Below are 17140 nucleotides of genomic sequence, written 5' to 3'. Positions count from 1 at the left end.
ATTTTCCTCAGGCAGAGGTTCATGAAAGTGTAGGAGGCATTCTGTGCTCTGAATTTCTGTGAAGAAATGAAACGTTTTGGTTTCCAGCCCTTAAAAAGCTTCTGTAAGCTTTTCAGTTCTAGAAAAAACAAGGTAGAATGCTATATAATATACTGGCAGCTTCAAATGTCCTACTTCTACAGTGCTGTGTCTTGTTTGGATGGATGCCTTATTCTTTATCCTTTGCTTACAAGGCAAGTTGTGAGCTGTTGTGACCCTTCGTTCGTTACTTTTAATTATAATAGCTTGGCAAAACAGAGGAGGAATATAGTTTGGGAACAGTGTGGTCTTCACTGGTCAAGATTAAAATGAATTAGCAAAAATGGGAGAGAACCAGATTAAGGGAGGCTGATTACAACACTGCTGAGAATGCAACGGGGGAGAGATGGGCCTTAGACTGGACTAGCAAGCTGGTTTTCGGCAGATGGAGATTGCAGTGTGCTGTAACTTCTTCAGGAGCTTAATTCCAGCAGAAGGCAGACAGAATTGCTGACAACATCCCAGTTTTGCTCTGCTGTTTTAGTCATTAGGTGGCAAGAGCAGCAGCAAGAGCCACTGTTCGGAAAGCAGTGCTACTTCTGTTAAAGAAGTCTGAGTCCTCTTTGGCTACACAGACAAAACAGAACCCTTGTCAAACAATCTGAACCTCAAATTCTACAGTCCTAACATTTTCACCTTCTCCCTGTGTGTTCTGCAGACAGTCGTGAGGGGCAGCACCGTGGAAGTGGAAGGCTACATCTCTGAGATACTCAATGATATCCAGAAGCTTTCTGCCATCAGTTCCAACACTCTGAGGGGAAGGAGCCCCACCAGCAGGAGGAGAGCTCAGTCCCTTGGGCTTCTGGGGGAAGACAGACCCCCAGATATGTATCTTCAGAGCCCCGAGGGAGAGTGGGCAGACAGATACGGAAACTACCTCAATTGCAATGGTGGGACCAAGGTGACACGAAGGCAGACTATGTGGCCAGATTACAAACCCAGGATGGATGGACAGTCTCACCCTAATGGTATGGTCATGAAAGCACAGTCCCTCGGGCCTTCGGAGTTCCAGGACGCTGACAGCAGCTGTCTGCAGCGTGCTTCTTGTCTGCAGCACATGCCAGCTCTGCCAGGGGACGGTGACAAGGTGGGCAAAAGGAGCTCGGAAGAGTGCTGGCCTCAACCTTGTCTGATACGCCAGGCAAACAATAGGCCCTCAGGAGAAGGCAGCCCCAGCTCCAAATCGAGGGAGAATAGCTTGAAGAGGAGGCTGTTACGCAGCGTGTTCCCCTCCTCCAGCAGCTCAAACAAGTCAGGCCCTTCCCTGCATATAAAGGTACAATTATTCAGTATTTTTCATTGAGCTCAGTGTTGTCTTTACACTTCCAGCGGTTCCTTTCACAGCTGAGCAAATCTGATTGCAAACAATGCACAACCAGCCATTGCTGTTGTGGTTAATGCTGGAATCAAAATAGCCCTGGCTAGAGGAGACACACAGTCCTGAGCTTTGCAGCATATACCACTAGGCACAGCTCAAAATGGCAGCCAGATCTGCATGGGAAAGCCCTGTTAGCACATCCGTGCTCTTGCAGGTAGGTAGGTTGAGAAGGAGATAGAGGGCTGTTATAAAAGCACAACTTAAATGCAATTGTACTAACACATTAGGTATGTATTGTTTTGCCTGGCAGAATAGGACTGCTTCAGGAGTTTGCTGGTTGTAGCTGTGTCTGCCAGCTTGCCTAGAACAGGAATGCTTGCATGCATCCTGTCCGACTCACCGTGCTGTCAGACAGGAAATCTGAGTGCAGGCACCAGGGAAGGTGGAACATTCCTTGCTTTGGCCTGGGAGAATTGGGAGAACACTGACATAGCACAGTGTCCAGAGACTGGAGCTCTGTGCACAGGGGCTGTCACATTCCCGTGGCAGGAAACAATACTGATGTGTGGTTAGCCAAACGTGTGCGAGCTTGCATGCGAGTTGTGCCCTTTTGCATGCTCTAGGTTATATAAAACCCCTTTTTTTCCCTCCGTTTCGAGACAAAACAAGAGTTGGGAAATAGATATTCCGTTGCCATGAGCGTGTCTGCACAGGACTGCAGGGGTGGAGCTGGGAAATGAAGAGGAAGTAACTTCTGACAGTTTGTGTTTGTGCACTGCAGCACCGCAGTGCCAGCACGGAATCACACGGCCGTGGTCTGGGACTCTGCTTATGCAGATATTGCCATTCTCACAAATCCTACCAAGCTGCATAGAAATTAAAGTCTAGACAATTATTTAATGGAAGAAAATGAATGTTCTTTTTTTTTTTTAAAAAAAAAATTATCTGTTGCTTTCATTCAGTTCCCATGCCCGTGCTATTAATTTCGTTAGCAATTTGTCTGAGCTGTGAGAGCGAGAAAGGCAGCTGCTTTGAAGTTCTTATTTGTGCTGTAATACAAATGGTTGCTTTGCTCCTTCTGAAGTGCTGCCTTGTCAGATCCACCATTGCTGTAAATGCAACAAAGGAAGGATGATGTGTGTTATACCTAGCCTGCTAGATGCTGTTAAGTTTTAATTGCTCAGCATTTTCAGGGTGAGTGTGTGAGCGCTCCAAGATTTCTCCTGCTTGGGGGATCTGTGTGGTGCTAGCATGGGAATGCATATCCCGAAGCCACCTCACTGCAGGCTGTGATCTTAGCAGATCTCATAAACCAGCAGAGTTGGGCCAGCTTGGAGCATGAGCGGGAGGTCTCCAAAAGGGCCTTGAGTGCTCCAGGAAAGTGTATTTCTGATCCAAAGTCATTGAGGGCAGTGGGGAGTGAGGGATAGGGTGAGGTGCAGGTGGTTCTGTGGGGATGGCAGCCTGCAGCTGCTTTGCTTCACCATGCTGTTCCCAGAACAGATTTAACTCTGTGTCTGATCGACAGCAGCACTCTGCAGGTACCAGCAGAATGTGCGGGGAGAGTTTTCAGTAGGCAGAGTGTAATTACCCAAAGGGAATTAGGCCAAGACTTCAAAGTGATTTACAGCTTTGGCGTGAATCTTCTTTCCTTTTATATACAGGAAGATCAGAGGCACGGAGGGATAAAGGATTTTCAAATGCTCTGCAACTCAGGTTGCCCCTGAGTTTTGGTGGCGAGGCTGGAATGCTTTTTAACAAGGGCCGTTTTTACTGTGGGTTTTGTTGTGTGTGTGTTTTGTTGTTGTTACTGGTATCTCAAGGAGCCTCTCTGCCCCATTTGAATCATAGAATCATAGAATGGCCTGGGTTGAAAAGGACCACAATGACCATCTAGTTTCAACCCACTGCTATGTGCAGGGTCGCCAACCAGCAGACCAGGCTGCCCAGAGCCACATCCAGCCTGGCCTTGAATGCCTGCAGGGATGGGGCATCCACAGCCTCTCTGGGCAATTTTGGAGCTCCTTAAAGCATAGCACCCACTCTGCAACTTAATTATTGAACGTGGATAATGTGTAGCTTCCTCCAGTCACGCAGCTGGAGACAAGAACCCAGAGATCTTACCTTGGGTCTGCTATTTAGCTGATGCCTACCTCTCCAAATTAACCTAATCAGCACTTTTCCTTTCTTCTGCTTCCATTTTCCCCAAAGCCTACTGCTTTCTTCAGGCCCCAGCAGTGGGGCTCACCGCGCAGCCCCGCGGCCAAAGCCCAGTCCCTCCCACCGGATCAGCCCGCATCCGATTTCCCCAGGCTCATTTCGGAAGCCGGTACCCCCCACAAGTCACCGACAGCAGAGAAGGCGATAGCAGTGCCCCAAGGCAGGCCATCACCAGCTGGATCTCCCCGAAACCGGCAGACTCAGACGAGTTCCAGCAACCTGCACCTTCCCCAGGACTCCTCTGGGAAAGGGCAGCCGGTGAGCGAGGACCCCGTGGTTGTGACTCACGAGCAGTTCAAAGCTGCCCTTAGGATGGTGGTGGACCAAGGGGATCCGCGGACGTTGCTGGAGAATTACATAAAGATCGGTGAGGGGTCCACAGGTATCGTCTGCATTGCTCGAGAGAAGCACTCGGGGCGGCAGGTGGCGGTGAAAATGATGGATCTGAGGAAGCAGCAGCGCCGGGAGCTCCTTTTCAACGAGGTGAGTTCTTACAATAGAGAGGGGTTTATGCTGCCCGCCATAAGCCACGGTAACAGGAGGAGTGGGAAGAGCCAGAAGCATCTTTTTAACAGAATTATGCTAGAAGCAAGGAAAAGAATGGCTGGGGGGAGGGAGGCGACTGGGGGGAGTTGAGTGACTGTGCGTATTGACTTTGCGGGGAGTGTTAGTGGTGTTTTGGTGATCAGCTGTTCCCTGTATGGTGTTCCCTCCAGGTGGTGATAATGAGGGACTACCAACATGTCAACGTAGTGGAGATGTACAAGAGCTACCTGGTGGGAGAGGAGCTCTGGGTACTGATGGAGTTCCTGCAGGGGGGGGCCCTCACTGACATTGTGTCTCAGATCAGGTGAGAAGCAACACCCAAAACATCGACGCTTTCGTCTTCACCTCAGGCAACAGCAGATCAGAGACTTCTGGGAGGAGTAGTTTCCCTCAGAGCTCTTGTGATGCTTTGCGACTGTAGTGCCTGGAAACTGCTGTGCTTTATTAGTGTCATCCATTGGAAGCATGCAGTGGTACTTCTGGTGGAGAAAGGAACTCACTACACTTCTGATCCCCTTGGATCCCCACTGTTCATTTGTTTGATGACCTTCCCTGTAAAGCACAGTACACTTAAAAAGTCTTGTTTACTCTCTCCATTGCATCCTGGCCAGGAAGCCCATTGAATAGCTATTAAAAAACACACAAATTGTTTGCAGTGGTGCAACCTTAGTGAGGTTGAAGTGGTGGTGAACTCCTCCAGAAAGGTGCAGCAGAGCCTTGAAATCTGGACTCCTTCCCAAAGTCGCTGCCTAAAGATAGCAACTCCTGGACACTCTCCTAAATTTGTTTTGGTATCCACACCACTTCATATTCATTAATCTCCAAAACATTTCTGTAGGGCAAAGGAATTATTCTTGAATGACCTCCCTACAGTCCCACTCACAAGGAGTTCTGGTGATGTCTGTCCAACCCTGGAGCACCTCTTACAGCTGTAAACTAGCGCAGGGAGCTCCAAAGAAAACACTGACCAAGAACCTCTCTAGAAAAAGCTTTCCTCTTTTTGAAAATTCAGAATCTTATTTGAATCATAGAATGGCTTGAGTTGGAAAGGACCCACAGGAGCATCAAGTTCCAACTCCCCTGCCACAGGCAGGGCCACCAACCTCCAGAATTGGTTTGCAGTTAGGTAATATTGCTAAAACTAATTGTTCCAAGGCACATCTCAGGGATGGAGAACCAGGGTTTCTCTTCACTATCTGCTCCCAGACAGGAAACAGAATGTGTAGTCCCAAAGAGTGCTGAGTTACTGCATTGCAGAGCCAGTGAAACTCCTGTAGCTGATGTTAGTAGAGCCAATAGAACTACAGATTAGAAAAATAATAATAATTCTGGAAAGGCTTGTGAAAGGTTTATGTAGTGAGACTGAATTCCATTGCGGGATGTCAGCCTAGATGTTATTTCACAAAGCCTTCCTTTGAACCCTTTAATGAATACTTGTTTTTCCACACAGTGGAAACAGGATCTTTTATAGCCATAACATTTATCCAAAGTAAGCTTCAAGCCTTTATCAGTTTTTCACAGGGAGGAAAACACCCTCATTCCCCTCATTAAATACTTGCTGAAGGTGATAACTGATTTGCATCTCCAGGAGTCAGCTAATCCCCTCATGATCTCTCTTACACCATGCAATCACTTGACTGAAACCAAATTCCATACATTACATGCTGAATGTATACCTCCTTATCTTCGAGAACCACAGAGTTCAGACGTCTCAGCTTTTCTTAGAGCTCATGCACTGAGAATCAAAAGTACTCAAAGTATTTCAGTGATGATTTATAATTCTTAAGTCAGTCTACACGTGCAGGAAGTGTTGGCTTTGGCTCCTGATACAAGAGATAATTTTCATTTCTACTCTTTTTCTTTCACTTGGTCATGAGGGTTCTTGTGTTGGTATTTCAAATTGCTAAAGATGAGGTTCTTGGTCTTTGTATACAGCGTGCTAACAGAAATTACTGAAATTCAAGACTTAGTGTCTTCTCCTGTTTATAATCTGTACTACCTTTAGCTAAGCATGAGACTATCCAGATTATCTAGCTATGTGAAACTGCACTGAGCATTGACAGTGACTGTGACATAGTACTATCCACAGAAGAGTACAATGCCATTAAAAAATTATGTCCTTAATTTCAGGCTAAACGAAGAGCAAATTGCAACAGTATGTGAATCAGTGCTGCAGGCTCTTTCCTACCTTCACTCTCAGGGGGTCATTCACCGAGACATTAAGAGCGACTCTATTCTTCTGACACTGGATGGAAGGGTAGGTTTCCCTGGCCAAAATGTTTCCTGGATTCTGCTGTTGTAGCCTTAGTCTGCTCCTTTATTTCCTTTCTGTTTACAGTCTCTATTTGTCATCTTCCTACTCTTTTTTGTCTTCTTTACCTTTGGTGCTTCTCTCTGTAGAATGGTTTGGGTTGGAAGGGACCTTTAAGGTCATCTAGTTCCATGTAGTTAAAGTTTGATTGCTTTTCTCTTTGCTCAGGTCAAGCTCTCAGATTTTGGTTTCTGTGCTCAGATCAGTAAAGATGTACCTAAAAGAAAGTCCCTGGTAGGCACTCCCTACTGGATGGCTCCAGAAGTTATTGCAAGGGTACCATACACTACTGAGGTAAGGGACAACTTCCCTGATGTCAGAAGAGGTAGGAAATGGTATTCTGAGGTGTCACAGCATTAGGGTCTCTTGGAAAAGCAGCTAGGTTCTCTTTGGAATAGAAACCTAACAGTGACTGCAGATCTGAATGTGATGTATCAACATGACCTGAAGCAATTCTGCTTCCTGGAGCAAGGTGTAAACTTACCCTGTCTTTCTACCTGAAGATTGGCATGTGCCTGTGTACACTACAGTGTGGACAGATGTTAGCAGGGAGCAGTCTGTGATGATACGTGGATCAGCAAATGAATTGGTGCCACAAAGGGTGGGGAGGAGAGCAGGGAAGGCACAAATGGGAGCTCTGAAATATGGGCAGGTGGCAGCAGCTGGATTTGTATTGTTCAACAACTGTCCAGGCATAGCACAAGCGGTTGCTTGCAGACCTTTGGATGTTGCAATCACAGCGTGGATTGGTGGAAAGGTGTCTTTGTTAAACTGCAGTGAGGGATCCAAGAGCATCAAGGGGATTGATGTGTTACTCTCCCAGTAACGTTGGGGTGGAGTGGGTGTTGTAACCTTTGTGAAAGCAACAAAGCCAGGACCTGTTGCTTTGAGCTGTGTGTATAGACATGTCGTTGTCCCCACAGGTGGACATCTGGTCTCTGGGGATCATGGTGATAGAGATGGTGGATGGAGAACCCCCCTATTTCAGTGATTCTCCAGTCCAGGCCATGAAGAGACTCCGTGACAGTCCTCCTCCCAAACTGAAAAACTTCCACAGGGTGAGCATATTGGCAAAACACTTGTGAACCTGATGATTATCATAGGGAAACACACGTACCAGCTGTTCTCTGTAAAGCTGGCTGTGAAAGTGGCCATGCTAGAACATGTTTCTGGGGGATCTTCTTTGGTCCTGGTGCCTCCATGGATGCAAGCTGCTGCTGACAGCTAGTGGCTGTTTTGGGAAACAGTCCTAATAATGTAAGGTCGCTTGGGGATAAACCTGATGGTGCAAATCAAAGCTGCTGCAGGTGGAGTCAGTATTTAATATCTTGCTCATCTTTCAGGGAAGCAAACAGGAGGCTTGCTGCTCTTGAGAGTTTCCAGCTCAGCAGCTTTCAGGAATGTGAAGGCTGCATTATGGTCAGAGCAAGAAAGCTCAGTACAGGCAGCAGCTCGTGGAGGATGCTGCACATGCTTTGAAGATTAGCTCATCTTCATGGTTTCTTATGAAAAACTATCAGTGACATAAGAAATAGAGTGATTACCTTTTAGTCCTCACTTAGAACAGTCCTCCTTTCATTTCAGTCCAAGCCTCTGAGATCAAATAGCTTCTGCAGCATTCTGAGCTCTCCGGCCTTTCCAATTAATCAGAATATCTTCAGCTGCTAAACCTGAATTATTTAACAGAGCAGACTTCTGAGCTAACAGCATACACTCAAACATCGACAGCTGCTGTCTTTCCTATTTGCCTTTGCAACCCTAATTAAAACATCAGGGTCGCATTCAGGACCCGCATAGGCAGTGTAAAACCATTTGTGGTCTGCATCACTTGGTAGGATGACCCCATTGCAGGCTGTGAAAGCTAGAGCCTTTCATAAGGCTTTCACATCCATCCTCCTGTCTTCCTGCTCTCCGAAATGGGGCCCAGCAGCTGCTGTGAATTCAGCCCTCCATTCTGATTACCCATAACGGTTCACTGAGGTCAGTTGCTGTGGTATGGGGTGCAACAAGCTTAACAGACACCCCTTGGAATGGTCTCTGCTGCTTTTCTAAAGTGTAGGCAGGTTTACTGACAGGGTGATAAAGGCTGGGTCCTGGTGCTCAGCTGTGCTGTGCCTTTTCCCTCTGGCCATCACAGTGGTTGTTCAAAGCACTCATGAAACAAGCTGTAGCTCACAGTGAACAGCATTTCGTGATCTACTGCTGAGCTAACCAGAGCTAAGAAAATGCCCCCAGTCTAAAATGGATGTAATTAGTGGTATTAAAATAAATAAATATATACCAAGTTCATTTTTTATTCAGTTTTAATGACACAGAAGATTACTATCAGCAAGAGATGAGCGGAGCCTTTCAGCGGCTCTTGAGCCTGGCTACTCAACTGGCTTCAATGTGCATATTTTAAAGGGCAGAGGAAATTTAGTTCATCATAGAAATCGAATCATTAAGGCTGGAAATGACCTCTTGGGTCATCTAGTCCAACTGTCCACCCATCCCTACCATGCTTACATGGTACGCTGCTCTGCATTTTCTTAATCATCTCAAGCATCAAGTTTCCAGGTTCTCAAAACCTACTTGGGAGTCCAGTTTAAATACTTTTCCCACACTTCTCTGGCCAATAAAAGAAGGAATTGGCCAACCCTTCACACCCAAGTTGGTGTGCCTCAGGGAGCAGGAAGAACTGAAATCCAGAAAGGAGCAAATTACAAAATGGAAAACAAAATTAGCTTCAGTTTAAGGACACGGCATGCATTCATCTTAGAAACTAAAGTTAGAAAGTTGAATGAAGCAATGCTACCTTGGTAGCCTGTTGTCAAATATTGCCTCTCTGCTTTATGGGCTTGAATTTGTTGGTTGCTTTTTCACAGACTTCTCCAGTTCTGAGAGACTTCTTGGAAAGGATGTTGACACGGGAGCCGCTAGAAAGAGCAACGGCACAGGAACTTCTGGATCATCCCTTTCTGCTGCAGACAGGGCTCCCAGAGTGCCTGGTCCCCCTTATCCAGCAATACAGAAAGCGTACCTCTACCTGCTGACTTCACGGAAGGGAAGATGCTGGGAGAAGGTAACACGTAACAGACAATCAGGAGATCAGGCAGTCTTGTCCTGTGAATGGTGCTCGGAACTCGTCAGTGGTCTTCTCGTAGGATGGGTCCTTGTGTTCTCTGCCTTTGTGACTTCTTTTTGCTAAAGACAATCAATGCATACTCGATAAGACCGTGTTTTTCTCGAAAGCAAAGCAGGTGCTGGATGACTTCTGGATCACTTCTTCCAAAGAATGGCGTTTGTATGTGGATCTGAGGTTGTGTATCTGAATGCTTGCAAGTTCCTGCAAACCATGGCTGCTGACTACTGAACTGAAACAAAATTTCCCAACTAGAAATGTGACCTTCCCTTTGTCAGACATACTGGAGTACTGAGCTCACCTAACTGTACATTGTGGGGCACAGATGCCTTTCAAGTCTCCAACAATGCACAATGACTTCACAATTTTTTTTCTCCACAGACAATTTTAATCTTCAGTTAAATGTGGATGTAGAATGCTGTACATATTTTCCCAGGGAGCAGATGTGATACGTACATATTTGTTTTCCAATGGCTCTCTTGCATCAACATGCTTCTCTTTTGCTGAGAAATATGTATGGTTTAGTGGTCAGTCCTGAATCCATTTCATTACCTTAAACTTTTGGAGGGGAGACCGTTGGAGGGGTAACGCCTTGGGAATGCTCTGGAAAACAGAATGAAGAAGTTTCAGCTGTCCTGCCAATATCCCAGGAGAGATCTTTATGTGCACAGCAAGGCTATTTGTTCAGCCTACCTCTCCCTTGCTTGCTACTGCAGAACATGGGGAGAAGGGCAACTTTCGATGTATGTTTTGTAATTGGTATGTCCTTCCCCTTTCACCCCCTTGGTGATATGTTCAGAAGGGTTCTGGTTGTCTAAGCAGCTCTCACAGTTATTTTTAAATAGATTTAGGTATTTTGTATGATGCAGTTTCTGATCAGTGAGATAGTCAAGGTAATTGGACTCTAGGTCAGGATGTCACGTTGTACAGTGGTGGTGCATATTGTTGTGAGGTCTCAAGAATGTGTCCTATGTATGAAAGTGGGATCCCGTTTTCAAACTCAGATACAAATTTATTGAAAATTAAGTTATTCGTGGGACAGTCGTGCTGTCTCAGATACTCTCCATTGCATTTTCTTCAGAAGATGTTGATAAACTCTATCCTCTGGTGTTTACTCCAATGATAGATCCTGCTTCAGAATTGAAGCCACAGTTGATTACTTGAAGTAATTTGGGATGGAATTCATCTGCACTGTTGTCAGTCACCTAAATGGTGGGCGCCCAGACTGCGAAGCACATCAGTTGCCTCTGTAGACCGTGGTGAGAGGAGCACCTCCAGAGGGTGATTCAGCTCCAGTACTTAGATGCCTGCTGAGGGATGAGGATGCTGCCTCTCGATACCACTCTACCTGTTGCCAGTAGAGTGATCGTAGTGGTCTGCACCGACTGGATGTCTGATTTTGGGGTTCATAAAGCTAATTGAAATGAATTTGCTTAGCTCTTCCTGAGCTGCACTGGAAAGTTTTTGATGTAAAATGTTTCTGTATTCCAGATATTCTGCTTTTTTTTTTTTTTTAATGCAAAAGAGCAGGGCTTTAAGAAGATTTATAATTTGAAACAAGTGATCCTGCTCACCTGTAGTTGTGAATCCTTTGCACTTGTGTTTTAAATTAAAGTAGACCTTGATTTATTCATATCCTTGTTGCATTGCTGAGATGCTTTAAAATGTGTCTATAGTTCAGAGTTGTAAGGGAAGAAGGACGTGCACCTCAAAGTCTGGTGTAACTTATCTATTCTGTGGCTGTGTGGCTTTTACAACAGGTAAAGACCATAGCAGAAGGCCTGGGTTCTGAAACATGCATTTACTGGAGTGAAAAATGACAGCGTTAGGCTTTAATGCCATTTCTCCTTCAGCCTAAATCTGTCTAAACACAGTGAAGGAAAGACCCTTGGCAGCTTGGATTCAAATGTCTTAGAAAATTGTTAAACCTCATAGACTCATAGAATAATTAAGGTTGGAAAAGACCTCTAGATCATCTTGTCCAACCACCCTCCCACCACCACTATTGTCACTAAATCATGTCCCTAACTACTACATCTACCCTTGGTTCTGCTACAGCTTAATAAACTAGCTCAAAGTTTGCTCCTATCATCGTATTTGTGAAGAATGCAGAAGTATCCATCTTCCTCTCAGTACTGATTCATGTGCTTCTCTCTGTACAGTTACTAAGATGAGTTCACACAATGGAATACAAATCCTAAGACAGACCTGTGATTTCTATGAAGATCGAAGCTGTCTCCAGGGCCTTCCCAGTGCCCTCCCAAGAGCAGTGTAGCCAGCCAGGAGAACTCTGATAAGCAAAGCAAGTTTTAGATTTGCATTGCAGTAATGTTCTGTAGCCAGCTTTCTCATGTGGTAATTGATATCTAAGCACATTACAAAATGCAGCCTCTGCTCGAAACACCTCATAGCCTACTCAGTGGGTAATTTATGCTTTGAGATGTTGGTTTTGTGGTTTTTTTTTTCTGAATATCTTCTATTGGCTTCCAACAAGGTTACGTTTGTATCTCAGGGTTCTCTGTTGTTTTGTGTCATGTTTCCCCCAAATGTTGCTTTATCTTTTCCTTTCTGCCAGCCTTGCAGACATGGTGCCTTTCCGTGCTGTCTCAGCCCTGGCCTTTGAAGCTGGCAGGTGGAATAGAGATGAACAATTTGCTAAATCAAACTGGGAGCCTGCGTCTGCTGTCATCTCCCAGTTGCACTTATGTATATATAATGGTGCCTGTCCTCGTCAAACAGGGCTCTGTGCTCGCAGCTGCAGCTGCTTAGTATCTCATTCATTTCAGAACGGGAGGAATCTTCCTCCAGAGGCCCCTTTCTTTTAACCACTGATTACAGAAGGGCTCTGGATGAGATGAGGCTCCCAACTTTTAAGGTTGCTCAGTGTGGTGAGAGGAATCCCATGCTTCTTCTCCATGTAGCCCAGAGAAATTGTTGCACTGTGCCTCAGGCCCTTGTCTGTAAAGTGGGGATAATGGGAAGCAGTAAATCTTGACTATGTGGGAAAGTGAGCCAACAAGTATCCTGTGGTAAGGGAAATCACAGGCAGGGCTACACAGCTATATGGAGAAATCTTCCAAGATGTCTGAGTTCTGAAGGAAGAACCACCTATTTTTCATGCACTTCTGCACAGTTTGCCTGATAAAGCTGTGCTAGTGCTTTAATAGCAGAAGAGTTGCACAATGGAGACTGATGTGGTATGAGGGTACGAGTCACCGTGGTGAGTTTTCTTCCTCAGGGTATTAATAACACGAGTCCAATCTGCTGAATTTTCTTATGTCTGCATCGCAGTCTAGCTGAGCTGTGATTTTTTTGTTTTCAATGTCCACACCCTTACAGCTTCACAAAGAGCACTTTGGCCTTATTTCAGCCCTTGCTTCCTCTAACCAATTTGTTTTCGAAAGGCTGTCAAGAGAATGATGTTCTGCTTGGAGGTGATGGCATATTTAGGAACTGAAGAAGCTGAATTTGAGATCTGTGCATACTTACAGTCTGTGTGTATGTTGGGTAACATGTGGGACTTGAACCCATATCCACTAACCTCAATATAGGAAGTAAAGAAGGTGATTCTTTTTCTTTTTTTTTGGTAAGAAATGCAATGTTTTATTATTTTAGAAAATAAATACGTCAGCAATGTATAATACACAATTCCAGTACTAAGTTAACATCACAGGGAGGTATAGTCTCTTCTTACATGTCAGACCAGATTTGAAACATCTCATCTCATACCTACTTGAGCTGGTTTTTATAGCAGCACTTCACGATGCGTTCCCCAGTGCAGTTTCGAGGTGTAACAACTCTCATGTGACAACCACTGCATGCTGTAGGTTCACCACAATTGAGCTCACTTTTCCAGAAAAGACAGAAACCTGAAGAACAAGTCAAGGGGTGGGGAAGACTAATAGGTGATACTGCAGTGGCACATTCTAGGGAGGGGAGAGAAACTCTTGCTGCAGTCAGGAACACATGGTCTCCACTTAAGGGCAAAGGTTTCACTAACAAGAACAGCTTTGCAGGTTGTATTCTCATATGTTTATCTGCCACAGCTGGGTTTAAAGATATTCCACCCTCTGCAGCTCTGTGGTGGCGTGGCTGCCCAAACAGGTGCATTAAGCAAGGGGCTGTAGCTGCTGGTGTTAAGACATACAGGATTTGATAGGAGGAAGGCCAGCATGTTTCTGCTCTGTACTAAAGCATTGCTATTTCTTGCTTTTTTAGGATCCATAAGCCAGGTCTGTCTTACATGGTGCTAGGAAAAGAATTGGGCCATATGTTTCCAGTTCCTTCCTTCTGGATGAATGAGAACTCACTGTGCCAAAGCCGTTCAATGCACAGTCATAACACAGGTGAGAGAAAGTAAGTGTGGAGGTATGGGACTGTGATATAAGTTCTGCATTCACAAAATAAGGCTTTGTTGTCTTAGAAAGTGGAAGTGTAAAGATGGCTAAGAGGAATGTGCCCTTTTTTTCTGTTGCAAGACAAAGCCAAGATCTTGGGAACCTGGCCCTCCATGCACGTTCTGCTGGAAGGTTTTGTGCGAGTGAAGACAGACAGCAGCAGGTATCTGCTAGGACTAAAAGAGGCTGAGAACCATTTGTCTTTCAAGTCATGCAGCTGGGCAGCTTTCCTTCAGTGAGGCTGTGGAACAAGACTTGTTATGTCACCGAAGGGGGGAAATTGTTATTAGTAGGAGGTGACTGTAATTCATGGAGAAATGGGAAGTGACTGAAGCTTTGGAGAAAGGTGTGAACACTATACCTTCAAACAGAAGTAGTGTGTGTCTTACACTCCAGGTCCTAAAGAACATGGGAATTATTTGAGGAGTTGGGCTTTCCCAGGAGCAGACTGTTCTCATCACTGTTGAGCCCACTGTTGTCATTCATTAACAGGGTAAAGGAAGCTTCAAAGATCTGCTTTTCTTTCTGCTACTGAATAGATTGTGATGTGTTTTCTGTGCTCAGTTTTCTGTGCTAGATACTCTTATGGGCGATATAACTGTCTGGCTCTTTATTTGAGCAACATAATTATTTTCAAGTAGCTTAGAGATTTTGGTACAGGTTGCTATACTAGGTAGCATGTAGCTAATTTAGCTTCATGGGCAAAAGTTGCAGGGTGTTCTATAAGTATCTAATTATGGTAATAAAGAATCTGCAAGTGTGTTTGTGATAGCACGAACCCATTCTAATACTCTTAGGCTCTTCATAGTGTGCCTTGTAATTGTCCAATGAGCCTGCTGAAGACTGGAAGGGTCTTAAGAGATACTGGATCCAGATCTAGGAACTTGCCTGAAGGCATACCAAAGTGGTAAAGTCAAAATTGGGAGTGAGAATCAGCCTCTGGGGTAAGAGGAGGTTGAAAAGAAAGAAGAAAATGTGCTGGCAGTGCACATTTCCACAGAAAGAAATGCTGTTTTATATTTTATAGCAGTGCACTGAAAACTATCCTCATTTTACTGTGGAGGAAGAAAAAAACAACTAAAAAGCCCATATGGTTGCGCAAGGAAGTTGCATACTAAGAAACAAAAAGATAGGAGATTCAAACTGACCTTTCCTCCTACAAAGGGTCTGTAGTAGGTAGTTACCTATTAAAAGGTACTGTTGCCTGGTGGAATGCCACTTTAGCGAGCATCAATTTCTCCTGAACTTCTGGGACTTCTACTGGCATGCAGTTCAGGGGCCTTTTTTCCAGGCTGGCTCTCAGCTGGTTGGAGCATTGTCAGTGGACTGTTGGAGAGTTATATTTTGTTTAGAGGGATCTAGTTCTGAGGTTGCTATGAGGTGAACAGGCAATGAGGGATCTTGCTTTGAAAACTGACAACTGAACCCAGGCCAAAATATTAATGTAGATGCTGTTGTCAGTGTCAACAACCAGCTCGTCTTCAGCCCCACTGCTGAAACACACCTTAGTGCTAAGGAGAGTGAAGCGCTCGCTGAAGGTGAGCTCCTTGGACTATTTCCAACGCCTAGAATAACAAAGTAGTAAATTCCTGAAGGATTTCAGGAGTTATCCAGCATGGAAAGAGAGAGTAGTTTGTCGAGCTGGTCATTACATATGTCCATAAACATGCCTGAAGTGGAACAGCAAGGGAAGCATTGCTCACAGTATGCTTTCCTCAATACTGACGTCTGTTTCAGCTCCTGGAAGCTCAGCCATAGCTGCTGTCAGTCTTGACACCTCTGCCCCTGGGATCTTCTCTTCCAGTTGCTTTGTAGAGCCTTGTTCTTCCACAGGAATGCTCAAAACTGCTTCCTTCTGAATCTCTGGCCCATCAGGAAAGACTTCTTTCACACAGTTCTTCACCATCTCCTGCACCTCCACAGTCAGAGTTTTCAATTTCTCCTCGTATTCTGCCAGTGCCTCCTGCTGGAGCTGCAAACAGAGCCCTCCAGTCATTTCCCAGACACTGAAGCTAAGCAGAATTCAGGCTCAAAATGGAATAAAAACCTGCTCTAAGAGAGACCACTGTGATGCAGTATTAGCACTTTGCAGTTTTGGTCTCATTGAATGACATATCTCTTGGGCAATCTTTGTCTTCCCTGCAGATGAAGAAGAGAGGAAGGCTGCACTGTTCTGATTTGCAGCACAGTTTGGGAGAGCCTTGAGGGTACACGAACATGGTTTGAGAGTCTGAGGAGTTTGGGAAGGACGCTCACCTCTGCTAAAGACACAGTTGCATTCCATTTTAAATGTAGGGGGCTTTGTGTGATTAGACGAAGGCTACTAACAGCCCAGAGACTGTAGGAGCTTGCTGCAGGCTCTGTAGAGCCACCTTCACAGCCATTCATTTCTTCAGCATACTGAGGAGTGTGTGTGTGTATGTATGCACACATGCAGCTCTAATCAAAGAGTACAGGAGGAAGACTGAGCCAAGGTGCTGTGGAACTACAGTACTGAGTAACAGCAGTGAACCCAAGTGTTATCATCTCTGCCTTTACCTGGCCTTCTTTCTCTTGGATTGCCCTCAGATTCTCTGCCTGCTTCTCTTCCAGCTTCTGCTGATACCTGGCTGTCTTTTCTGTCAGCTTTAAAAAGAACAAAATAAAAAAAAAAAATCCAAATTTACAGAAGTTTTCATAAACAAATATTTATAACAGCAAATAGAGGGGTATAAAGCACATGATACAGAGGGGTTGCTGGAGAGCAACATTTTGCACACTGTTAAACAAATGTGGGGTTATGCTGCTAACTAGTAGTGCTTAGAAAATCTCACCACTTGAATTAGAAATTCAAAATACTGTGGTCTGTTGGCACTGAAACCAGCTGGGTGGACTGGCTTGGACTGTGTTGGAGCAGCAGGATTTTACTAAGGGTAGTAACTGTCTGCAACTGCACTTTAGCTGCTTGAAGTAAGCACTCAGTCTTCAATACAGAAACAGCTTAATGGGATTTAAACAGCTCAAAGAGCTCACGCTCCCCACTGGCACATGCTGATGCTGTACATGAGACACCCCCACTTTGCACAGAACAGATTGTTACAGCAGAACTTACCAGTTTGATTGTTTGGACCACTTCCTGGATGTGAGAGTTATTAATTTCTTTCTTCAAC

General features: G+C 45.0%; 2 protein-coding genes across 7 annotated transcripts in view; one reads left to right on the top strand and one right to left on the bottom strand.

Annotated features, from left to right (window-relative positions):
- PAK6 (p21 (RAC1) activated kinase 6) overlaps nt 1-12209 on the top strand; it is a 29034-nt gene extending 16825 nt beyond the window's left edge. For 3 of the 5 annotated variants that reach the window (XM_090140264.1, XM_090140267.1, XM_090140266.1), the window contains 7 exons: nt 737-1354; nt 3608-4099; nt 4333-4466; nt 6293-6419; nt 6642-6767; nt 7397-7531; nt 9338-12208. In XM_090140264.1, coding sequence (XP_089996390.1) covers nt 737-1354; nt 3608-4099; nt 4333-4466; nt 6293-6419; nt 6642-6767; nt 7397-7531; nt 9338-9505 — 1800 coding nt within the window. In that variant the 3' untranslated portion in view covers nt 9506-12208. Of the gene's footprint in view, nt 1-736; nt 1355-3607; nt 4100-4332; nt 4467-6292; nt 6420-6641; nt 6768-7396; nt 7532-9337 lie in introns of all 5 variants that reach the window. The other 2 variants (XM_090140268.1, XM_031607240.2) reach the window with 1 other exon arrangement.
- A 524-nt stretch (nt 12210-12733) lies between these two features.
- Nucleotides 12734-17140, bottom strand: part of PLCB2 (phospholipase C beta 2) — a 39814-nt gene continuing 35407 nt past the window's right edge. Inside the window, exons 30-32 of one of the 2 annotated variants that reach the window (XM_031607405.2) lie at nt 17083-17140; nt 16530-16616; nt 12734-15963 (exon numbers count right to left, since the gene is read on the bottom strand). In XM_031607405.2, the coding sequence (XP_031463265.1) occupies nt 15691-15963; nt 16530-16616; nt 17083-17140 (418 nt within the window). In that variant the 3' untranslated portion in view covers nt 12734-15690. Of the gene's footprint in view, nt 15964-16529; nt 16617-17082 lie in introns of those variants that run through there. The other variant, XR_016466642.1, reaches the window with a different exon arrangement.

This window comes from Phasianus colchicus, chromosome 5 (genome assembly GCF_987193195.1).
Source record: "Phasianus colchicus chromosome 5, bPhaCol1.hap1.1, whole genome shotgun sequence".
Lineage (NCBI taxonomy): Eukaryota > Metazoa > Chordata > Aves > Galliformes > Phasianidae > Phasianus > Phasianus colchicus.
This window is presented reverse-complemented; position numbering and strand designations above follow the sequence as displayed.